Source organism: Psittacula echo (genome assembly GCF_963264785.1).
Source record: "Psittacula echo genome assembly, chromosome: 7".
Taxonomy (NCBI): domain Eukaryota; kingdom Metazoa; phylum Chordata; class Aves; order Psittaciformes; family Psittacidae; genus Psittacula; species Psittacula echo.
Genome location: NC_137740.1, coordinates 57,204,979 through 57,230,936, shown reverse-complemented (window position 1 = coordinate 57,230,936; position 25,958 = coordinate 57,204,979). Strand labels below are relative to the sequence as shown.

Genomic DNA, 25,958 nt, shown 5'->3' with positions numbered 1-25,958 from the left:
GACCTGCCTCTGAAAGCAGCTATATTGCTTTAACACCTCAGTAGATTCAAGCACTTCAAATAGAAAAGCACAAGGTATGCGGGGGAAACTGGTTCACTTCACACACTCATTTCAAAGTTCAGATGGAGACATGTGATTCGTAAGCCTTTAACCACAGAAATACAAAAGCCATGCTCATAAAAATAAAATACACTTCCCATTTGAGCCACATCCTTCTCAAATTACTTCTGCAAGCTAAATTCACAATTTCAACCCAAGTTGCGTACAATTAAGAAATGTACTATAAGAAACCCATTCCCCATGCCTCAAGCAAAGAATCTGTCCTATCCTCATGTTTAGATTTTCATTATTATTATTGTTTTAAAGAAAGTTGTATTAAGATCCCAGCCCAGAGCAACAGTGTACAGCTTAATTGTTTCCATGTAGTTTGTGAAGGCAACAAACACCACTGGGACACACACATTCTACACAAGAAGAAATATCACCCTTTGCTACTTCAGCACCATTAATCCCTTCCCTCCCTCCATCCCCTAGCTTCCTTCCAGCGAGATGGGCTCAGGGTTACCCTGTGTGATGTCAATGGCTATTTTGTGCTGATTACTGGAATTAAATCTCCAGACAGGATGTATTTACAGCTGTCTACACTGTCTTACAATAAGCTGATGGATGACTCATCCTTTTTCCCCCCCTTCAGCTGAAATCACTAAAAGTAGGATGGAGGTAGTGACAGGCAGTAGGAAGACAGGATCCCCGCTCCTGCTCCCCTCTCCTGCCACAGGATACTCCTGTACAAGTTGATGAGCTGAAAACATCTTGCTCTCTATTTAAAACACATTAAAATGTAAGTCTTTATACATGTATGCAATGACAAAAAATAATCATAGAAAATAAATCATTATTAAGATTTTAGTATATGTAGAGCCACCAATAAACTGGCCTTTGTTTTGAAGTCCCAGTACCTTTGCACTTGCAAAGGCTAATTTCCCAGTGCCATGACTTCAGATCCCATTGTCACAGAATCACAGAATGGTTTGGGCTGGAAGGGACCTTAAAGTTCATCCAGTTCCAACCCCTGCCATGGGCAGGGACACCTTCCACTAGACCAGGTTGCTCCAAGCCCTGTCCAGCCTGGCCTTACACATTAAACAGGATACAAGAAATTAAAAATCAATTACCATAAGCATATCACAGGAAGATGAAGTGTCAATAAAAACAAAACCTGGACTTTTTCCATCACCTGTCTGATGGCACAGATCTGCCAGCAGAATAAAGCTGTGACCAGATGATGGGCTGATAGCACAGACTGAGCCACAGAGACTCTGAGCTCAGCAATTCTGGAGCAAAAAGCACGTCTGCCTTTGCGTCAATGGGGAAGGATGTGAGTTTCCATTGTCACAGACAAATGTAAAAGAGAGTAAGTGTATTCAGAGCATGCCTGCATGCCTCTCTGACAGCACCAGCAAAATAGTATTTGATGAAAGACTGAAGAGAGTTTATGGGTTTGATCTTATTTCAAACCAGGTAAGTCAGTTTATAATCCCAGCTGATTATCTTAATATATGGTGTACCAACAGAGGAACAGGTCTTGAGTAAGCTCTCTCAGTGCTAATGAATCAGCTCACTAGTATCTGCATTTAACCAACTTCTGCCACTGGTAGTTGGTTTCTTTCTACAGATTTAGGCCAGGCACCGGGAAGTCCTCAAACACAGTTAAATGTGTGCCTAAAGCCTACTGACTTCAAATGAATTTAGGAACACACTTGGAGAATTCGCTAAATAGAGATGATGCCTTGAACTGGGACTGGTGCTCAGCACACAGGCACAGCATCAGCACTTCCAGCTTTTCTCATTATCCAAGATGAGGACACTGAAGTCTGACTGCTCTACTGTCCTGGTGACCATAAGCACTGGGTGAAGAGCTTCTGGGTAAACACACACAGTTTACATATGAACCTCTTGAGCAGTACAAGGAAGCCCTGGAGTGTTTCGTTGCATACCATGGAACTAGGATGTTTGAGCTGAATAAAATACAATATTGTGTGGTATGTAAAAGGCATCCAACGCATTCATATCATTTGCATGGTTCTTCAGCTACAAAGCTTGCTTGTTTATGGTTTGAAGTCAAAATGCATCTGCTAAGTTACTCCAGCAAGACACAAGATTTAGCCTAGCAAATGAAAGCTTCCCTTGAAATGCATGATATATAGGGGTGGGGGGTGTGTGTTTGTGTTCAGCACCAAAATGGCTTTCATCATTTCTCAGTACCCCATTTGCCAGTTGAAGGAATTACTCAGAAACCACTAGAAAACAACACAGAGGAGAACCTGTACTTACACCTTGCCATGTAAAACAAAGAAAGAAGCAAGGTATTTTATCTGGAAATGCTACCTGAAGCATACCTTCCATCAAAAGCAATGGGAGTTTAAACACATCTTTATCATCTCATCTTCACAATGACCTGCTGAGTAGGACATGAGCAAACTTTTACCTAACCAATCATCCACTCAGCCCTGTGTTTTGCTAGACAAAGCAACATTCATATTTCATCAATTGTAAGAATCCTACTATGTGATGAGTGGAGATTTGATACATGAACACTGCCGCAGGCAGCCTAGAAGCCTAAAATAAAAGATTTCATAAATTAATTACTTTCCTTCACAGTGTAAGGAACCAAAGTGGCAAGTTAAAAAAAAAAGGTTAATCTTGAGTATGGGGGGGAGGGAATTTAGCAAAGTGAATTAATTGAAGGGAAGAAGTATCCAAAGAAGCCTTCACTTTAGCAACTTTAGGTGACGACCACGTCTATAAACCCTTATCCTTTACATAGAAATCCCTATCTAACTTGTTAAGAATATCAACATCCAGATTAATCTGCATTAGAACTATGGATTAACAGTAACAGCAATAACACTTTTGAAGTATTTGATACACAGCAACGCTGTATCTCAAACAGAAAGCTTCCAGTCCCATAGAGATGAGGAAAAGCTTCACCTGAAATATTTTTATCTTAGAAAAGGCAATGATATGTTAAGAACTGCAGTTCTTGCACATCATTTCCCCAAATGCTGCTTGGTAAAGATGTTTGAATATGTATTTACAGTGTGCAAAAGAAAAAAACCATCAAATTACAGCAATAAACACATCAATGCTGGTTTTTCAGTGCTTAATACCCAGGATAAACCAAACCAAGCAGGTATATGTTAACTCATGCATACAAAACCCAGACTGCTGAAATTCTGAATTCCATGTTTACTGTCAGCCTTTGGGGCAAGTTTTCTCAACCAAAACTGCAGTTTATAAAGTCCATTCCTCGTTTATCTAGAAGTGGCAAACATTCCAAGTGCTTTCCACAGTGCCATGGAATCACCATCTCCTTTTAAATATGCTCTTAACTTGGATCATTTCTGCTAATTCACGGCATTCCCCTGCCATCTGCAAAGGCACAAAGTGAAGTTATTCCTTCTTTACGCAGACAGCTTAGAGAACACCACTGATCCTTTCAAAGGGCACAGCAAACTTGGCACCAGCAAACCAAGGCGCTGATTTTCTCTGACTGCAGGAGAATAGGCATGAACATGGCACACAGAAGAATTAGCAAGTCTTCTCACAGGCTATCCCATGGAGGGAAAAGAACCCCAAAACCAACACATGCAAAAACCCCACAAAACAATAACCAACAATCTCGTTTCTAGACACAATAAAATACTGACATTACAACCTATTTAGCATGGTAATACAACCAGTATAATCCTAAGCAGTAAGCTGTCTTTGCAGTAGAACTTGCTTTGCTCCAGGGGATACTGATTTTATTGCATGGCTATAATTCAGGGAGTCGCCCAAAGTCATTAAAAAATGTTACTAATAAGCTTCCTTGCTTCTAGATACGACTTCAAGGTCAAAGTGAGAATCTACATCAAACTGCAAGTACTAAAAGAAATCTACTACTACCAATAGGTAAATTATCTTTCTGCTTCCTTCCCCAAACAAACAAATCAATTCTTTATGTGGCCCATACTGCATTATTGATGTACAGATGACATAAAATAGCCACAATTCCATAAACTGCTGTCTAAATGAAAGGTTAGTAAGCACATGATATGCAACGAAGAAGACAAGAATCCTGTGGTGCCACTGTCAGGGTGACCCCACCCACAACAGCCAAAGTGAAGACCACACCTATAAACCCTTATCCTTTCTGTATAAATCCCTACCTAACTTGTTAGGAATATCAACATCCAGATTAATCTGTATTAGAACTATGGATTAACAGTAACAGCAATAACACTTTTGAAGTATTTGATACACAGCAACGCTGCATCTCAAACAGAAAGCTTCCAGTCCCATAGAGATGAGGAAAAGTTTCACCTGAAATATTTTTCCCTTGGAAAAAGGCAATGATACGTTAAAAACTCCAGTTCTTGCATGTCATCTGAGCCAGTCTTGAGCATGGGTCTATCAAACCTGCTGTCATCCAGCCTGCCACACATTACCCAAGGACCTCATGGGCATTGCAGACCAAAAAGCTGTCACATCCTTTGTGCTTTATCTAGCCAACCATGTAAATCACCCAGTACTAAAGGTTACTTTGCGACATATGTTCCTGAAAACCTTTAACTTCCAGATCTCACAGAGAGCGGAAGAGTAGCAGCTGCCTCCCTGTGCCTGAACACAGAGGGAACACCAGCCTGTGCTGACTTTCCATTTCTAAAATGGAGAGTGCAATGGCCGCTTCACATTACCTGTAAGAGTGAGAAACCTGCCCCAAGTAGCAACAGGCAAGTAACCTTGGCTGCCATAGCTACAAACTCAATTGTACTCCCACTGAAGAATCAGAAGCAGAACTGCCCTGACTGTGGCAGAACAAAACCAGATCAGCATTGGCTTTGCTGAGACTGAATGAAGCTCAGCAGCTCCTTTCCAACTGCAAGAGTTAAAACCACCCGACTTTAACCTGCATAGCAGCAGCCACAATCTCACCCTGCAATCCCCCATCAGACCCAATAAATGGAACATTTGTACCAAAGTAGCTGAATTTCGTTTTAATTTAAAAAACCCTCAACTAGGGGAATTTACTGCATATCCTCTGATAAAGTGTTCCAAGAGATAATAAATTACACTCACTATTAAAATATGCAACTTCCAGTTCCTATTTTCCTTCTAACCAGCAAATCCTTCCAGGCCCTGCATACATTACCTGAAAGAGTTCTTTCTCATCATTTTAATCCTTGAATACACTCTTAAACCACAACGCAGTTTCTGGCTGAAGGGGCATTCATCGAGGAGAAGGGAACCATGCAGGGAAGGGAGGAAGGCAGCTGACAGCTGCAGTAGAGTGCAACCTCATCTCTGACAGACAAAGACAGAAGAAGGTTCTTCCAAGCTCTAGAACTTTTGCTTTTTTCATTTATTTCTATCTATGTAGATAGGTAGATGTATATATAGAGAAAAATCTGATAGAGGAGTTGATGAAGAGTTTTCTGAATGACAACTTCAGAAAATTCTTGACACACTAAGAACACTGGGGCTGTTCAGCCTGGAGAAAAGAAGCTATGTGGAGACCTCAGAGCAGCTTCCAGTATCTGAAGGGGGCCTATAAGTATGCCAGAGAGGGACTCTTCATCAGGGACTATAGCAATTAGACAAGGGGTAATGGGTGGCAGGGGGTTGGAACTGGATGAGCTTTAAGGTCCTTTCCAACCCAAACCAGTCTGGAATTCTAAATATTTCTGAACTTTTCCAAACAAAACCAAACAAGGCCCGAGTGTGATTTTAATAAAAACACACACTTCAATAACTTCAGTAAGTTTCAATGAGGATTTATGGTTTGCCAGTTGGTTTATCCATAATTTTAACATCTAACACTGAGCACACACATTTAAATTGTAATGGAAAACCATGTGAATTCACTCACATATTTTTCAACATTTCCCCTATGGCAAACGGTGATCACTCACCTACAGGAACTGCTTGTCAGGGGAGACGCAGTAAAATTCCTCTTTAAAAAGTCAAAGAATAGACATTTCTTCCCAGATGCAGTCCATGTATTTGTTCTATATTATAATGGCATCCATGGTGCCTGCAGGCAGACCCTGAGCAATGACAGGAATCCCAAAGAAGCCCAACAGCTGAAGAGAGAGATGCAAATCATAAACCCAGAGAGGTACTGGTGTTTAGTTTGGCCTTATCCCAACACAAGCTTTTTAGCTCCAGAAGTGCCAAGCTTTTTTCCTTGCCTTATGAACTTGCTAGGATCACATGGCCACATTAACTCAACAGTAATCACAGCTACCTCAAGCAAAACAGGCAGAACCATTTTCTCCAAAAGAAGTTTCTTTGTAATAAAGTAACATCAAGCAGGAAGTAAAATAATAGAGTCTATGTTTCTGATACAGTAGTACTCTAGCCAAAAGATTTTTGTAGTAAAATTTAATAGAAAATAAAAGTTTGCACTAAGGGTGTATGCAACAAACGCTTCCGAAAGAAAGTACATGAATGCACACCAACAAAAATAAGCATCTGATAAAACCAACTCTTCTACGAAAGTCCCTCATGTCCATTTTCCATGTTTCTTACAGGACTTACTTTTAATCATGCTGTGCTCTATTTGAATGGGAGGCAATCCCAACAGGAAGGTCAAATAATTCTCTTAATGAAATCACATTTAAGAAGCCTATCCCCAAAATCATCGTATACCCAAAAGTGACTGACTATCTATCTATCTATCTATCTATCTTACTCTCTTCTGTCTTCAGTCCAGGATTCAGTCCTCTCTCCCCAGTCCAGGATTCATCACAGTTTCAATAACATACTATACAATACACTATCCAGATAGTTTAGAACAAGAGCTTTATATATAGAATCACAGAATCATAGAATAGTTTGGGTTGGAAAGGACCTTAAGATTATGTAGTTCCAACCCCCCTGCCATGGGCAGAGACACCTCACACTAAACCATGTCACCCAAGGCTCTGTCCAACCTGGCGTTGAACACTGCCAGGGATGGAGCATTCACAACTTCCCTGGGCAACCCATTCCAGTGCCTCGCTACCCTTACAGTAAAGAACTTCTTCCTTATATCCAATCTAAGGCAATATATATATCCAACATAAGGCAAAGGATTAGCATGTGCAATTTTACATGCTGTTCTTCCCCCTTGAAGCTTAACTCAATAGGCTCAACACCACATCAGTAACTAAACTTAGCTCCTATGCCCCGTAAGCAATCTAGTCACGTATCAAATGTCACTGCACAACACTGACCCACTAAGTCTCTTATCTTGTGACTGCAGTCAAAGTTTGCTTACTTTCAGTACTTTCATTTTCTCAAGGGAAAGCAAATTCTATGCTTCTGAAGGATGAAAAAGATAAACTATGGCTAGAACACCAAAACTGACCCCGAAGTACATGGGTCAAGGGCAAAGAGGGGGGGGAAAAAGGAGGACCATCACTTTCCTCAAATGCACCCCTCTTTGGCTTATCAATCAAGACTACTAAAGTTGATTACCAAGACAACTGACAATAAACCTAAAACTCAACATAAAAAGGAAAAAAAAGTTTTCCACGGCCAAGTCCTTTGTCTGATGTGCACAACGTCATCAATTCCTTTTGTATTTTTGGCACTTTAGTGGGATCCTAATATAAGGAAAGAACATGAAGCATGTCAAAGCCCTAACATCACCACAGCACTGTTAATTTACAGTTTTTGAAGAGGTTCATTTCCTTCAATAAATCAGCATCAGGGAGTATGTAGGGAGGAATGCACAGACCAAACCATCAAGGTAAACCCCATATTTAAAGTAACAGTTGGAAGAAAAAAAAGAGCATTTAAGAGACAAAAAAATAATACACTAGAAAAGGTACAGAGTTCAGGTAACTCCTCTAGAGGAACACATTCTTAGCTCCAAAATAAACTCTTAAATTCAGCATTAAGATCTAACTGAAGAGTGGAAAAGTCAGAAGGGTGTATTAGATAGCAAGAAGAATTTGTCTTGACATACAATACCAGCATCTGAGAGGGCTGAACCACTGCATTTACACCTCAAACTGAAAATCTTTGAAGTGAAAGTGAACAGAGCACTGAACTGCATTGAACTGGGGAGGGGGAGAAGGTGGATGAGAGGGAATTAAAAGTACAGACTTATACTTTAAGTTTTTAACCATCACACAGAAGTTACTACACATTTTCTTGCTCAGTGAATTAAAAGCCAGTTTGATTTGATTCTTTTTTTTTCCCTTAGTTCATTTAAGAACTTACCACCAGGTACCAACAACAAAACAGCACTGGCTTGCTTATTCTCTCACACAAAATTAAACACTATCAACACACTTAAGGTATTCAATTTTCCTCTGAAATCAATTCCTTTCTTTTGTTTTTAAATAGGTCAGGCTCTGACCTCCCCAACACTCTCCAGCGCAACTCTCTGATAAACAAGCCCAAGATTTTTGCTGAAAACACAAGCTTGTTGGACATCTGGTGCCTCTAAAGGATTAAACATGGCAGAAACAAGGCCGGGGTGGTAGTTGTGTCCTTCTGGACTGGGAGAGGACTTGGTTACCTAATATAAGACCTTGCCAAAACTGGGCAGTTTGGGATTTTAAGCTCCAATTCCAGGAATAATGAGAAAGTGACTTTCTTTACTGGACTGGATCAATGCATGTCAAATACATTAGGCTTGCTGGCAGGTAAGTCAATCTGCAAATGAACTACTCCAGGGTTGTTCAAATGATTCAAGGAATCTACAACCTAATTTTCTTAAAACTCATTGCATTTTTTAATAAACTACTCTGGCTTAAAAATAGGTAAGTTAACAATGAATTTTTTTTTATTCTTGCAATACATCTTTTTTAGATAGCAAAGTATTGCTAACAGCTTCACGGGGACACTACTTCAGTGATGCATGTGTTAGTGATGTCTTGGGGAGGTGAAGATTTGCAATGGAGTGTCACACCAACTCCACTGACTGCCAGAAAGGTATCCTGATGCTTTACTCCCTGCCTTCAGATTCAATTGCAATCATGTTCCCCAACTAGCTCACTGACACCAAACTTGCACCAACACTTACAGTAACAGCATGCAACAACATGAGGCAGCTTATGTCCCATGCTGCATAATGCTTTAAGAATATAATATAGAGCATCTATTGCTAAATGTAAGCAGAAACAAGACAGAGGAGGCTAGTGTCAATCACCAAACATTTAGGCTATAAATCTTTGACAGGAATCGATCCACGTAAATATAGTGGAAGTAAACCATAAAGGTCAAATTTGTCATGTACTCACACAAAACTCCCTTAAAGTGAACCATTTTTCAGGTATCAGCAATTTTAGCAATATCAGGTTTTACCCATTTTCTGAACAGAAATCCTATTTCAGACATTCTAGCAGTTACTTGATCAGTGCCACCCTGCTAACATAACTGCTAACATTAGATGTGCCTAATGAAGCAGATACAGAATTAGCCAGGAGGCAGCATTTGCTCCCCTTGCTATCCTGAAGCACTGGTGATGGGTTTAACAGCTGAATTTTTAGATCAGACTTAATAATGTACTTAATTCTAAATAGAATATTTCCCTGCTTCACACATTGGGCTGCATCTACTTTCAAGAGAAAGAGAAGGCTGTTTTTCCTTAGCAGAAAAGGTTTTATATTTACAATGTGCTTGTGATGACCAGTTCTGAATGAATGATCAGTGAGTGGGTATAAGGATACCAGAAAACAACATGTACAGCTTCCTTTTAGGCTTAAAGGGTACCTAAATATGAACAGATGCCCATATTCAGCTCAAGAAAAAAAAAGGTGGAATTAACTCCACTATCGAGCAACAGCAGGAGTTTTGCCATGGTCTAATCTTTATTGAGGGCAGTTTTTAGGTTTACCTATAATAATCCATTTTAAGTAGTTGAAAATATTTTATAAACTGTGTCTGACAAAAACTTGTTTTTAGTCTCCTGGAACTATTTTAAGCATTTAGCTGGTAATGGAAAACACATGTGAGAAACAGAATATCAAATAATTCTAACAGTAGTATTTCCATGCTTTATTTTAATCTTATTAATAGAGGTGAAGTGGAAATGAAATTCACCTTATACAACCAAAAAAGCAGTCCTGTAATCCCTGCTGCAACTCATACAACATCTTCAGCGCTCTTCAAAATTACTTGACATTTTACTAAAAATCAAGTTATGCTCTTCCTCCTATCATAGATAATTTCCCTTCTATCATAGATCATTATAAACTGAGCCACCAAATTTTGTTACCTTTCAGCATTTTAGTTTTAATACATATACAGTTTAATCTTGTATTTGTTTTAACATACAACTTTTGTTTATGAGCAGATAATGCTATTATGTTTTCCATTTTCACCAGCACTTCTGGTGCTGAAGGATGCAATCGGATTGCCACACTCAGTATCAGTTGATCCTTTACATTTCATCCCATCCTCAAACCCATTTATAGCTTTGATTTCCACATAACCCCACCGCAATGATTCACAGGTCTGATTTTTTAAAGGTATGGTTTTTATTTTTAAACAAGGCACCTGATGTTTCCCTGGAACACCTCACCCATCAGGCTTTGACACAACACCTTCCATAGTCACTTTTTCCTGTGCCATTTATGAACGTATAGACATTTCTTTTAGTATTTTCTGCAGCTATTTCTTTTTTCAGGTTAAGCCAAAATAAACCAAAGGAGGTGGTTTGTCACATAACACCTATGTAAGCTGCCACAACATGCTCCGGATGCAAAAAGCTTACACAGCTCCAGAAAAGGAGACTAGAGTTTAGGAAACTAACTATTAAAGGTTACTAAACACATACACATCTGGCTAAGTCACTGAAATGCAGATTATTAGAGGCTAATGGATCACCCAAATGAAATAAGCTTCCCAGGAATAAGGGAAAGAATAGGGATCACCCTATAAGCCTACCCAGATCTCATATTCTCCCTTGTTAAAGGCTGGATACCAAGCTAGGTAGATCCCTGTTTATTTATTCTTCCATTGTGCAGAAACCATACTTTCCTTCTTATTCAGCCTATTAAGTTTTAGTATTCATGTAGTTTAGTATTTACTTATCTTTACAGCTGGGGAGGAGAGGTAAAGGAGGACAGATATGGACAAGAGCACACAGTACTCAAGATACAAGCTGGCCACAATAACAACCAGGTTTCTAATAGGAGAAGCCCAAATTCTTCTTACATTTTTAATTTAATCTTTACCTGAACACAATTATCTCCAGCCTGGACCAAAGAGAAGCAAAAAACCCAATGAGTTCCCCCCTCTGTAACAGAATCTGTTGTACATAATGTTGACTAAAGAATTGAAAACATACTTCTTTTATCAACGGGAACATCTAGATAAATTGAAAACCACTGCAGAAGTAGGTCTGAGCCCTCAACATGAAAATTTTTGTAGTCTGAGCATAAAAATGCCAGTTGAAGTGCTGCAGTCACCATTCCAGTGGTGGAAACTCTAGTTTTATACATTTATTAAGAAGGGACTGAACTCAAATTGCAGTGGCTGAAAAGACATCATTTAAATCACTCTATATGAAGAGTTGAAAGCACTCATCGAAACCACCACTGCAAAATCCCTGAACACATGCAACTGTAAGGGACATCCAGGAAAATGCCCATAGGGACACTACACTTAATGACTACTACCATCTAATGTACTTGAGGGCACATATCTTTGTCAGCCTAATTAAAACCAGGAATCATTTACTGTTCACTGTTTTTTCTGTGAGGCAGGAAACTACCAGAGACTGATGGCAGGAAAAGTGCCCCAGAAGGCATTGAATTCCCTACTACAATTACCTAACAAAAAGAGGTAGTAACACCTTCAGAGACTGCTGTTTGCACCACACAATTGTGTTTAATGAAGCAGTTGGCTTTCTTTTCCAAAAACAGCTACGAGAATTTCAAGATAGGCCCTAAAATGGGTAACAATGAAATATATGTATTAATTCATCTTGGATGGCCCATTTGGGGGGCATGGTTACTTCAGCAGTCTACACAAGCTTTTTTTTAAAGTTATAATGTAGCCAAATGTGAAAGTCATCATGTAAAAAACAGGTAAAGATCTGGAAATATTATAGATCTAACCCTGTTTAAACCAGAGTTCTTTAAAAGTTTAATTAATACCAGACATCGGTCCTTATGTAAAATAGGCTCTATTTGCTTACCAATTTATTGCACGCTGCCAAACCAAGTCAAAAAGCCCATAAAGGGCTCTGTGACTGAAACCAGCTTTGACACAGAAACAGAAGCAAAATAGGCCCTTCCCAGCATCAGCAGCAAGAAGGTCCATAAGGGCCTTCAGTCAGTGCCTCCTTCACCTACCCCAGCTGAAAACCCAGCCCTTTGGTGGCTTCTTACTCTGCAAGGTTAAGGTTAAAGCACTGCTTGAGAACTGATCAGTTTTATTGTGATTTTCTACATAAAGCAAAACTAACGACTTCTTGGCCAAAGAAAATAGTTCTAAAAAAACCCTAAACTTTTAGTTTATTCAGGGGATTAACTCAAACTTAAGGTGTTCAAGACACATCTGGACAGCTTTGCGCAACTGCATTTTTATGACTCATTCACTTGGCTTGCCCTAATTTCTTCAAAAGTTATTTTTCACCTTTCACCTCAAAAGAGTATTTTTAAATACTGCCTCTGCAAAATGACTGGCAGAATTGGCTGAACAGAGCCCATTTTTCAAATCTATAGGAACAGAGACAGTATCATTTGCAGATTAAAGTAAGAGAAAAAGAATGAGTAAAAGATGGCTTATAGCAATCTGCTCAGAAAAGGACAACACAGCACTCTTCTTCCTTGCCTCCTGAAAAAACACAGTATTTTGTAATACTCACTGCAGAGAAACGGGAGACACAGCATTCAGCATTATCATACCTGCTCACAAACAGGAGACATTCCTCCATCACCAGCTAAATCAACAGAGAAGTCTTTTTTGCACAAGGAGATACCGTTTACTGTGAACCTATGGATTTCAGACAAGCACACAGCATTACCCAACTCCACAGAGCATCTGAACACTGGCATTGGGTAATGGATTTACCATCTGCCTTTTGGGCTCAAAATCTTTTTTTTTTTTTTTACGCTTAATGTGTGTTCTCATTTTGGTTACATGAATGTGGGCTTTTTTTTTTTTCTTAGTACTGAGCAACTTTCCAAGTTGAGAGAGCTTTTGATTACCATTTTCATCTACTCTAAGAGCAGGTCAGTTCCTATCAAATCTACTCTCATGTATTACTTAAAATACTAACCATGTAAAGTCAGCCAAAAGCTCTACTTCAAAAGCCAAATCTCTTTTAAACATTAACACTGCAAAGGCAATTGAGCACTGGGGAGAGAAGGTACCTAAAAGACATTAAAATTAATGAGGTTTGGATCTGCAGCTTATCCTGTTTATAAAGGGCGACCAACAGGGGAAAACCAGCAAATAACAACATTATTATTAGAATTCAATGATGGAAAACCAAACAAGTGTACAAAAAGTTAATTCAACTCCCTCTTGCCTAAAGATTATTAGCACGCTTTTTCTACTTTCATATAGTAGTCATCCTCTACCTCCAAAGGACTTTAGCTTCATGACATTACCAAGAATCCTTAAAAACAGAATTATATCTATGGGTCAGTTAGGATCTGTGAAAATATACATGCATAAATACCACTTAATGGTAAAGCTAATACAGAGTTCTGAATATTTATATTTGCAAGGAAGTTGTCCTTTACAAAGTATACAAAGGACAACTGACATCCTTGCCAGACACAATGTTTTGTTATTGTCTACCTAGGAAAGCAAACCTTTTCCTTATTTAATGTAACATGCTTACTGTAACTGTTTATTAATATGTCTTATAAATTAAACACGTACTACTTAAAGTGAATTTCTGTTAAACCAAAATGACACAAATTCAGAATAATGGGGAATAAGTGATCTAGCGTACTATGGCAAAAGTGATGTTTAGGTTTTATGCTTATTTGTGTTTCATACACAAAATGTTTCTTGATACTTGTATTATAAGGAATTTTGCATGAACACAGGAATCTGGAGAACAGAAAGCAGACGGTGGTTACAGTCAACTACTCTGATGAGAAATTACTTGGAGCTCTGAGAATTGTTGACCAACAAGTTCAAGGGGGTTGCTGAGAAACCCATCAGCCGCAATAGCGTCATGGTTGTTCTTGCTCTGAAAGTAGCACTCTACACAAAATGACAGGCTACTTCCACAACACTCTATTCCCCAATGGAAAATCTGTAGCAATAACAGCAAAACATGGCAGGGAAGGCCCCTCTGAGCAGATAGACACCCACCCCGCACCACCATGCCCAAAAAGGCACACTTTTGGAAACAGACTGTCTCTAGCCAACTTCTGCTGCAACTCCCTCTCAGCAGAGCTTTCCCCCACGAGCTATTCATGTGTGCACCATCTCATATACACCGCCAAACAAGTAGCTTCTCACATCCAGTGCCTCAAGGCCACACCAGAGCCTGGATATCCAGAGCAGCAGTACATGGGTAAGGAACACCAGTACAGAGCTTCTGCTGCTCCACAGCCAGAGAAGCTGCTGAAGGCATCAAAGTCCAAACTGCCATTTCTTTTGTTCCATCTCCATTCTTTTTTAAAGACAAACTTACTTTCATTAATATCTTAATATTATAGCTTACATAAGGATTATGTATTAAACGCACTTGAAAACCTGCACCAGAGGAAGCCTGGAAGTTCCTCTGCATAAGTGATTTGGGAAGCTGCTGTCTGCATACAGATGCTAGCATTGTTCATGCTGCAAGTTTTATCAGTTTCACTTCAAAAATGTTGTCCAGGATGAGGATAAAAGCTCTAACTCCAGTATTTCAAGCACATCAAGTTACATGTTGGATTTTGAAACCAGGTGTCTCACAGATGATTAGCTTCTGCTTTATTCTTGGACAATGAAATTAATAAAATGCCTTGAACTTCTTTCTTGTGATCAGTTATACCTGGAAGTTAATAAAATACTTTCAGAGAATACAAGATCTGGTATATGAAGAATATTCTGTCAAAATCTCAGCATCTTTCCTTTTTCAATTCTCTTACTGGACTTCTCTGTCTCCTCTCTTCCTCTTGAGTGCTAGTGCCTTCTTCACATTTGCTCTTTCAAATATATCTTCCTAGATCTTGCTGGCATTTCTCACTTTACCTCTTGCTTTCCCTCCTCCCTTGACACGTATTTCATTCTGTTGCCTGTGGGTCATCTGCTTCTCATGATATTGTTTAGCCTTTGAACACCATAGCCCTTTTTCCAATGGCCTGTCCCCACAACTTTAACATTTAAATCTCATTCTAAACGAAAAGCAGATTACAAGTAAAGCCTGTGTGTTAGCATTAGTTACCCTCCCAAAACAGAATACCACTGAGGCTGGTTTCTTAACATCAGACCAATGCAATTATGCTCCCTGAGGTCTCCATGCTCCAGGTGAAGCTCTCCTCCTTTCCCAGATGTGTCATGAACAAATTACTTAGAAGCACAAAAGGATTGGCTGTAACCAAACCCTAAGGTACACTTAATGGACTGCAGATTTTGCAGGATGTTTAAAGTTTCCCCTCTGATCTCTCTGAACTTTGGCCTTCATTTGTTTATACAGGCAGAGGCCAATAGGTCATGCCACTAAAATCAGCAAGTTGTTTACACATATGGCAAGCACGCATGGAGCGGTAATGTAGTCATGGCTACATCCATGCACAGCACATTAAAGCAATTGCTTCTAGTTAAAATAACAAAGGCACAGTGAGGCCACATACATGATGAGGAGACCTTCCAGGGCAATGAAACTCAGTACGAACCAAGAAACTAACTGGCATTTCTTCAGAAGCCAATGCACACATTCGAGTCCAGCCTAACCCAGGTCACTCACTGTAACAGAGCTAGCTTCAGGAGAAGAGGCAGCCTTTGATGCCATCGTTACCAAAACGTCACAAGTTTTTAAGCACGAGTGCTGATGCAGCACTATGGCAGTTAATGCTGCTAGGAATATAAAAGTTTGCACAGGAAGTCTGGAAGAGAAGCTGTCTCTGAAGATACCCAACTCCAAGCACACTGCTGGGCTGCCTTTGTTTGGGCAACAGACCCCGATCCCGTGCCCATGGCTGGATAATGCATTTCACCAGAGGCAATTTACTGGGGAGAAGTTCTTCCTGCAGGGAAAAGCTTATTTTCATAATACTTATGCCAGCTTTAAAATTAAGGTTTCTTATTTTAAAAAAACATTCAGTGCTTAAAAAAACTAATTCCTAAGCCTTGAAAAATTATTTTAACCTTTATAGAGAAATCACTTTTAAAAAGCCTCTCCAAACAGCTTACTTCAATTAATATGAATTATTTGGAAACAAGGCATTTGCAGAATGGGGTACTCATATAACCCTACACTTTGTTTTGTTTTGATGGACAGAGGAATGGATTTTTGAGTGCAATTACAGGCTCTACAGGCTTAAGATAACGCCAAACAATAAAAGCCAAAGACTACAAGAAATGAGGAAAAGCATCAGGATATAAAATATGCTAATCACTTTTCTTGGTTAAATATACTGTAGCTGTTAAGCTTGCTGAAACCACAGAGAAGAGGAAGCAAATTTTTAGCTTCAAGGTGGTGTATGAAGCCTTGGTGGCCTATTCAAGTGGCATACTGAACAGGCAGACAAATATGTGGTATACTCAAGAAGAGTATTATTAAACATTTATAGTGACTTTCTGTTGAAAAGCAGAAGCATGCTGTCTTTAAATTTCATACCCACACAATATATACAGACATGAATTCCCATTTGCACAGGGATGCAGCATGCCACAGAAATCACTATCTGCTGAGAGAAAATGCAACTGTGCATCTCAAACAAAAATGATCCTTTGTTCATGTTACCTACCCCCCTGCTCAAAATGCATTTTGGTTTCATACCAAAGATATGCCAGGTCTGGAAGTTTATCACTCTCAGAAAGAAATGTTCACATAAGGCAGGGAGAGACTCTTCTATTATTATTCATTTTACAAGTTGGACAGATCTGCAAAATCAGTGTTTTCTTAGGCATGCCCATGGAAAATACAGCTACAGCTTTAACTAACTGATCTGAAGTAAACAACACTGGACACCTGCCTGCTCCGAACATGCACTACTAATAGTACTTTATCCAATGCTCTTAGTGAATAATCTTCCCAGTGCAACAGCCACTCTTTAGCACCAACGCTGAAGATGTGCAACTCCAGACCAGCCATGCAGAATCCTGGCCAATGCACACACAGGCAGCTATATGAAATGCTCGGTTTGTTTCAAATTACCAACAGAAATCCTCTTAGGAGTGTCATTTTATCTACTGCATTTCACCACCAACTAATACTCTAAAATGTTTTAATAACTGAAAGAATGCTCACAGCTCTCGTACATCAAGTTCATTTGTGCCAGTAGCTTCTAAAGTAACATCTCCCCTGCCCTCAACCCCAAGTTTTAGCACTGAAGACTGAAATGCCTCATCTTGCATTAGTCCTAGTGTTGGAGGTTTTTCAGCACAAGTCAGGTTTGATAACAGGCCTGAAGACAGATCTGATCATCAGTCCCAGCCCAAAACAGTTTAAAGTGAAAGACTTAAGTTCTCTCTATATGCAGAAATGAAACAAGATGGGGGGGAGCTCTGATCCAGTCCTACCCTCACTGGCAGGACTTTCCATTTGTTATCTTCAAAGGGAAACAAAACTGAACCCGAGGACACAAGGACTGTCACGCTCTGTCAGGTTTGCCCACTGGCTACGCTGGGGAAACTACAAAAACACAATAGCTTAGAGACACAGAGGACTGGGGAGAAAAGCTTCAAGGGGAAATGACTGGCAGAAAAGGAACACAAAAGGATGACTTACAGCAGAACTTGCCACCTTCTACCAGAGTGAAACACTGTGTGGGAGAAAGTGGGACATGGCACAGTTGAAGGCTGCCGAGCTCAGGATTACAGCTGCAAAAAAGCAAATCCCGTTCTGCCACTTGCCAGGTTCTGAGTGTTTGACTTCACAGCCTCAGCATCATTTTAACACAGTTCTACTTCTGAGTCAGCTCTCCCTTCATTTACACGGGAAGGTAGACAGCACCAGTAGTACTGTCAGTGGAACCATCTGCAGCATCTCTGGACATGCTTGTTTTCAGGCACGTTGTCAATTTCCATAAAAATACAGATTTTGCCATAATATGAAGACTCATATATAAATGCTCCAGGAAGATCAGAGTCTTCTCATATTTATCTTTTTAAAGTGGAGTTTGCTCTGAGCCCGAACTAGGAATTAGGCTGCTATCTCCTTCTCCTAATAGAGAGGATACACTGGTTTTAAGGGAATCAAAAAGAAGCCATCTGCATAAGCAGCCTTTGATTAGAGAAGGGAAGAAACATTCACGTCTAGACACACAAATAAAGTAGTATCTTAAGGAGAAACGTAACTTACAAAGAAACTTGTATGAAATCATAGTCAAAATGTACATAGCTCATGCATTTTTGGCAATGAAATAAATATATCACTGAACAGTGTATTGCAGAAGGATTGTTATTTGCACTGAAACTTGGATTTACAATGTACCATGTCCAACAGCAATGAGAATAACACAAATGCAAAACCAAACACCCTTTACAAGTTCCCAATTCTAATCCAAACCTGCGAGACTTAGTTCACATTGCTGAGCAATTCCAGCATCATAGCTAGAGCAAATTCATAAAAGGATTAAGCCAGGCTAGCAAATTTCTAATTGCTATTTTACAGTGAAAAATTTGATATTCAAAGACTAACTTCAGATAACACCACTCATTTCACTTATTAGAACAAAGATTTAGTCATTGCTTTACAAGGTCCTTATGTCTTACAAACAGGATACATGGGAAATCAGTGGAAACATGATCAGAACACACCAACATACATTTTTTCCTTAAAACTCAGATTTGGCAATTGCCACAACTTCAGAGTTGGAAGAAAAAGCATAGGTATAACAGGATGCAAAATACACCATAACACAGCTGTGTTCTTAGCCTTAGGAGCTACTGAACTCAAAATAAGAGTATGCCAGCACTTCCTTATGTTTTAGGCCAACAATAACTGGATTCCCTGTTAAATAAACAAACTAGACTGGATTGTAAGGGGAGGGCAGGGGGAATAAAGTCTGTTATCTATGAAGCTGATGAGTGCCTTAGATTGCCTGAGGAGTCTCTGTTGCTGGAAGTCTTAAGAGATCAAAGTTGTGTAAAACAAGACAAGGCTAATCTTACAAGTGCTGGAACTTCAGATCTTTCTAGCTACATACTTTCATAAGCAGCTATTTGCTACCAACATGAGGTAATCATATGATTCTCTGCATGACTACAATTAATTTACACAAATGAAAAAAATAGTCAACATTCACCCAAAAAGACACTGCAAAGACTATTTGCCATTACAGCTAACGTCACACCCTTAAATCTACAAAGGCATCATGGAAGAGTGACACTGCACCTAATGTTGTGATGTTTTAAGTAACAGACTGCCTTACCTGAAGTTAGGGATGAGGAGGGTAAGAATTTATTATTACTCAGAGTGTGGTAACACCAAAGAAGAGAAACTGAGCTGGGGAAGGGAGCAAAGTAGCAAAAGGGTTGTAGAAGAGTATCTGGGAGAGATGTAATGCAGGGGCAAGGAAGGGGCAGCAGGTGGCTGGGGCAAAGTCACTTAACCAAGTGGCATATTCTACTGACAATGCAGTAGTTTCAACCTACTGAGAAAAGGCTGAGAATTAAAGTGTCAACAAACTAAGATTCAAGGACAAGAAATGCGCTTAACCCAAGGAAGGGGGGTGCATGTGGAAGAAAGCAAAAAACCCAACCATGAGCTGATTCCTAAAGTGGGAACTGAAAATGCTGCTTCCTGTTAAATTATCTCGAAAGCTAAAGATTGCTTCTTCATAGCCTTAGTTGCTTAATTACTACCGCTTCACCCTCTGATTGCATGTCTATAGGGAAAATTCTTCCCAAGGTTTAGCAATACTGGATATTCAGAATACATTATTCCCACTGCAACCTCCAGAGTAATGCATCACACAAATAGCATATAACAAACAGGTTTAGATAAACAAAAAACATATCAGTCTTAAAGTTTTCACTGATAACCATTTGGGGGAGAAACTCAGAGTCTAATGAGAGATTATGTATTTCTTCTGGCAGTTAACAATTCTGCAGGTTTGACTTAGATCTCTTAATGGTGAAAAGGCCTTCCAAGGGGAATAGTTCATACTTGCAATTACCATTGTTATGTTAGATACAGACCAATGCAAATTATAATAAACTGAGAACTGCAGGAAAGAGGAAAGAAATTGTGCTTAGCTCCATATCTCCAAAGTTTTTATTTTAGAATAGAAATATCCTTACTTCGCAATGCTAGATATATGCAACCTAAGGTCTGAAAGTGATTGAAGGGTTAAGTTGCAGTGTTCTACAAGGCTAAGAGCAAAAGGTTTGCGCAAAACTCACATCCCAAAACTCCTGTAGCTGTATCAGCAAACAGAGGGGATGAGCTCTAAGCCACCTTTCCTCCTTCCCTACATTGTGACACAGAACAAGCCGAAGGCTTCTTCCTGGTCAGCTGCAGATGCAGGGGCAGCTGCAGCAACATTGTCAAATATAATGTCTATGGATCACCTATCGATATTATATACAGAACACAGACCATCTGTTTTGCTCTTTCACACTGATTCAGAACAGGGTAGAGCCAGACCTGTAATGTATGCTCATAAAAAGCATTTTGACTTCCAGAAGTCAAATTATTGACTATTCTGTCAGCTACTTTTAAGGATCAATATAAATCACTGCCTTCAACTCACCTACTCAATGACCAAGTTTTCTACCACAGCACTGTTACATTGTGCTCCCACCACTTCATTTAAACACACAAATACTGATATGTCAGCCATGATCTGCAATTCTGCAATGTATGTTTATACAAAAGTACTTTTCTATTTCTCTGCTTCAGTCTATAAATAGTCCTCAGGACTCCTCATCAGACAACAGCTATACGTAGCCCAGCTCTTTTTAAACATGCACATACCCTGATGAAAAGAGTATCTGAAAAATAACATATACTACAATTATATTTGGGGGGGTTTCATTATTGCAATAAGCAATGGGCAGATGTCTGATGTAAAATTCCATGCAACAGGCACTGGGCAAATATCAAGGTGGTAAATACTGATAGCATTTGATCAAAGAAGTTTGTCCTGGGGAAAATATCACTGTGCTTCTGCTAAGCACTCTCCATCCTGCCTCTCTGCCTTCCCCACAAGCCATGACAAATATTTGCAACTCTGAGTCTCTCAAACGTGAGCAAGAATCCATCTTGTGAAAGTCACAGCACATCAGCATGTGATGCTCAAAGCAGCTTCTGAAGCAGAACACTCTGGGTACCAGATGCAGCTGGAAAAATTGTGATTGATTTTAATTACAGCATTATTCTAGGCACAATATCCAGAGCCTGGAGAGCACACAGGTTCTTGATCTTTGACCTGAGCCTTATCCTTCTATGATTCTGCCATCTACGCAGTAATTAACATACTTCAAAGTCTGCATCATCTCTATACCACTACAACATACGTTTAAGTTCACTGCAGCTGCACAAGCTCATCTTTTGATCCTTTCACTCCTCCATTCCTGCAAGCCTTTTGCTCTTTGCCAGGCAACTGAAGTACACAGGCCTTTAAAGTATTCTGAGGTCTCCCATTTAAACAGCAAGCATTGAAAACACTAGAAATCTCTGCGGTCGACCTCTCCATTTGCCCTGTAAGACACCATATAAACAACCACTGCAAGCTGCAGTATGCATTCTGAGTAGTAACAATCAATCACTAAATAGCAAGTTACAATCCACGTTTGACAGCACAGTCTCAAGGAAAGCTAGGGTTCCTACCGCCAGATCTACTGAAAGCTGCAATCAGCAGCATGAGATACTCCCAGGGAAGGGGATAGGAGGAGAATTAAAAAAGGAGAATTTGTGAGGTTAAAAAGCAAGCAAACAACAACAAACCCCACACATATGTATGTTCAAACATATTTAACTGTGAATGCAACATGAGCATCGCAGTCCACAAGATCTACTCTGATTTTCACAGGAACAAACAATTATAAAAGCCTGCAATATTAAGTGCTATGAGAGTGCCACAACCAAACTTGCACTGCTACACAAAAGATGGCTGGATTGAAACCCTTTCAACACAGAAGAGAAGGTGTTTGCTTTACAGCACCAACTAAACAAGCTTATTTGGTTTCCTGAACACTGTTTTTGTTGCAGAAAATGCACCAGTGAACATGAGATAACAAATGATGTGATTCCAGGATGTCAAACTGCCCCACGGCGAAGTGGCTTTAAACTTCCTCTTCACATGATCAGATTAACACCCAGGCCTACACAGAAGTTTATTTTATAAGTTTACTTTAAGCCATGGGTTCACACTCAAGAAAAATTAATACTTTGACTTTCTCAGGGATAATTTAGGAAGCCATCCTGCCTCTTCCAGCAAAATTATCCCATGAGAAACCGGATGGGAATTTCTCTCTCTGCCATCTCACAGACCACAGCTATCCTCCTGTACTTAGCCCCTTTTATTTTATATCATTCACATCCTCATCCTGTGTTTTCATCTTTCTAGAGCAGCTCTGTGAAGGCTACAAAAGGAATGCAGAACAATTCTGTGTATGGATGTGGTGGACCAAGCTGTACTTTGCTTAGTCTGGCAGATATTCCCAGCATTATGAAACCTGGTTTTGCACAGAAATATTCAGTTTGCAAAAGTATCTCTCCCCCACTCTCCAAAATGAAACTAAACAAAATGCTGTCAGCAAATAGCAAAGTACTTAAGTGTCCTCCCATACTCCCCCCTATGAGAGCACTCAGGAAGCTGCCATTTAGCATCTGGCTGTAATAACCTGCAGGGTTTCTGCAGATAGATTCTTTCCCCCAGTGCTTATTACAGAGGTTTATGAAAAAAAAAACCATCTTCAACAGGGTCAAATTATTTAACTATGTTTCTACTTTGTATGTCAGATAATGTAATGAGTAGATAATTTCTATGAGCAGATAATTTCTGACAGAAAAAACAGACCACCCAATCCCAATTGGAAAGAACAGTAAATTCCTTTAGAAATCATCAACTGAAAGGCAGGGGTTGTACACATTATATTATTCTCTTTTTATAAAACCAAATTCCATTCATAAAGTCCCAAAACCATTAAAATTTTGTTCAATCATCTTTTTTTGTTAAATCTATGTATTTATATTCACTATCCTTCCTACGGTTCAGCTTATAGTCTTAAACAAGAACAAAGTTCCACTTACTACCTCGTTCAGCCTTCCATTCCCCATTCACAGCAGCCAATAAGCCAACTGCAGATGACTGCACGACCGCACGTCCGCTGTGCTCTGTATGGACCTGGCAGAGCACACATCTTCCTGAGCAGTAAGAAGAACTGGATAAGACCCAGCTCTGCAACTCATCTTCTGGTGGGTTACTACTTCAAGGTCACAACAGCAACACACTGCTCCTTACTACATCACCATTTAATTTCATATTACCCCTTTAGACCAAAACCAGCTAATGCTTACCCAAAACTCTGTATTCCTGGAGAACGAAGTACCTTGAGAGAGCACCTTCTGAAATTAACTAAGGAATTGAGCTCTCTATCAGAAAAACTGCTGAAAGCTGTATTTGACCTGAGCTTCCAGATTGCTGGGGATCCACAGCTGCTTCTGAGGGTCCTGGAAAGGCAACTATGGAAAGAAAGCCTACTGGCCCGAACTCAAGTATGTTTATGGGAGAGTTCCCATTACTACAGGAAATTTTTACAGGATCCACAAATCCTCTTTGAAAGCCACAGATTTAAAACATATCCTCCATTAAACAATAATTTTACTGTTAAACACAGCCAGGAAGTTTCCCCAAGATATTTTTTCTCAGCTTGTTCACTTTCTGTGGACACAGATTTCTTGCCACTCTGCTTGCCAGAAGGGAAGGCATTTTGATACAATCCAATCATTACAAGGCATAACTGATAGTTACTTCTTGTGGCAGTAACTAAGGGATGCAATGTACTCACAACCAGCTACTTTCTCCTCCCTGAACACTCTGTGCACAACAAAAGGATAAAGAAAATCCTACATGAGAAAAGTTGTTAGTGTAATGAAGAAACATGGTAATACTTACGGTCAAGTCCGTTGATGTATCTCATTGTAATTTCACAGTGCCCCCAAACTGCACTGACTATGGGATAAAGTTTTTTCCCTTTTAGTCCCTTGAAGGCCACTCCAAGATACTGTCCATCTACCATGAAGCTAAGTGTCCCTTCATCCATATCCAAAACCACCAGTAAGGAGTCTGGGAGTACAAAAGACTCATCCGGTTCCAAAAAGACAGGATATGTGACCCCAGGCTGGTTTTTACAATTATGGTAGAGTTTGTTGCGTCCCAGATCCCAGCCCCACGATTCACTATTGCTACCAACCAACGATGTGTATCCCACCGAGTGCAGTGGAGCTTCAGCGGTGGAGACCCCTACCACAGCATGAGTTCCCCGCTGCCTTGTGGGCCAGTGGATCTGCCAGACGTGGAGGCCTCTCGTGTAGCCGACCTTGCCCCGGATGCAATCTGTGCTTTGGGCAACGGGGTGTCTGTGAAAGGTCAGTTTATCATCTTCCTTCACAAATATATTTAAGGAGCGATCTTCATTGTTCCAAGCATGTTTATACTGGACCTCCAGCTTAGCAGGGGGCATATCCAACAGCATGTCCAGGCGCGCTGGCTTGCAGAAATCCGGGCCTCTCAGCTCTCGCTTAACAGGTCTATAAGGGGGCTCCCTCACATCCACAGACTTTATGCTCCCTGAGATTTTCTGGCCCATTGCTTGGCTTCAGCTTTACAAAGGAGAAAGAAAAGTTGACTTTGGCCCAGTGTTACCTCATGAAAGCACTTTAACGCCGCGTCAGTGACCCGACAAGCTGACTGGATTTACTTCTCCTGCTCGCAGCTCTTCAGCAGCAATGTTTTCAGAGAAGAAAATGCTCCTGAAAGAAAGCAGAAAGTTTCCAGTTAGTTTAAGAAAGCCAACAGAAAACTATTTTTAAAGAACTTTGTTTCATCCCTAGCAGTTATTTTAAACACCAAAGCTGACAATTCACCACTTTTTGTTCCGTATCCTACAGCACTAACCAGCCTGCCAGCAGGACACTGAGCCCACCAGCATTCAGAGAGCAGACAGTCATTTCCTCCTATTCATAATAGGATGCAGACATTCCCCAGCTTCTGCCCTTCCACCTATTTTGTCTGGCCAAGTTCACAGCGGTCCTGAAGAAGGCATATGCTGTTCCCCAGCAACAGTGATAAACTTACAGCTTCACTTTCACTTCTGCTTTTGTTTCATAGCCTTAGAAATAGGTCCTATGTGAGAATCTCCTTTTATTTCCAGCTCTTCCCTGCTCTGGGTCCTGGCAACAAAGGGCTTCAGTTTCTGTGCCGTTATTCAAACAGATGCAGCCAACAGCATATGGCTGCAAAATTTAAGTGTTTTCCTTTAACACAGCCTGTACTTGAATTAAAAAATTCATTAAGCTTCAGGTATTTTATAAAGGAGCTAACAAAAAGATAAAAATAATTAAAAAAAAAAAAAAATAGGGAATGAGGGAAGAGGAGCCATGGAAACACAAAGGAAGAATGAAGGATGGCAGTTCCAGTTCTTTGGCAGACTTTTCTAACAGGCAGCTACTACACCTGGGTAAATTCCTCAATGCTACTGGACAGCAGGCTAATCCACATTTCAGTATATAACTGATGAGAAGGTCAGTAAGACACATTTAAAGGGAATACCTGATTTCGACACGTATTATTTCTGTGCTTCCACAGACAAACATGGTAATTTAGCTGGAAATGGTCAAAAGCACCCAG

At 40.0% G+C, this 25,958-nt stretch overlaps 1 protein-coding gene across 1 annotated transcript in view; it reads right to left on the bottom strand.

Annotated features, from left to right (window-relative positions):
- The window catches only part of SPSB4 (splA/ryanodine receptor domain and SOCS box containing 4), a gene marked incomplete at its 3' end in the record, with an annotated part of 59,961 nt that extends 35,040 nt beyond the window's left edge, over nucleotides 1-24,921 (bottom strand). The window contains exon 1 of the mRNA XM_080623315.1: nucleotides 24,225-24,921. Within this exon, the coding sequence (XP_080479441.1) occupies nucleotides 24,225-24,918 (694 nt within the window). The 5' untranslated portion in view covers nucleotides 24,919-24,921. The remainder of the gene's footprint in view (nucleotides 1-24,224) is intronic.
- Nucleotides 24,922-25,958: the final 1,037 nt, after the last annotated feature.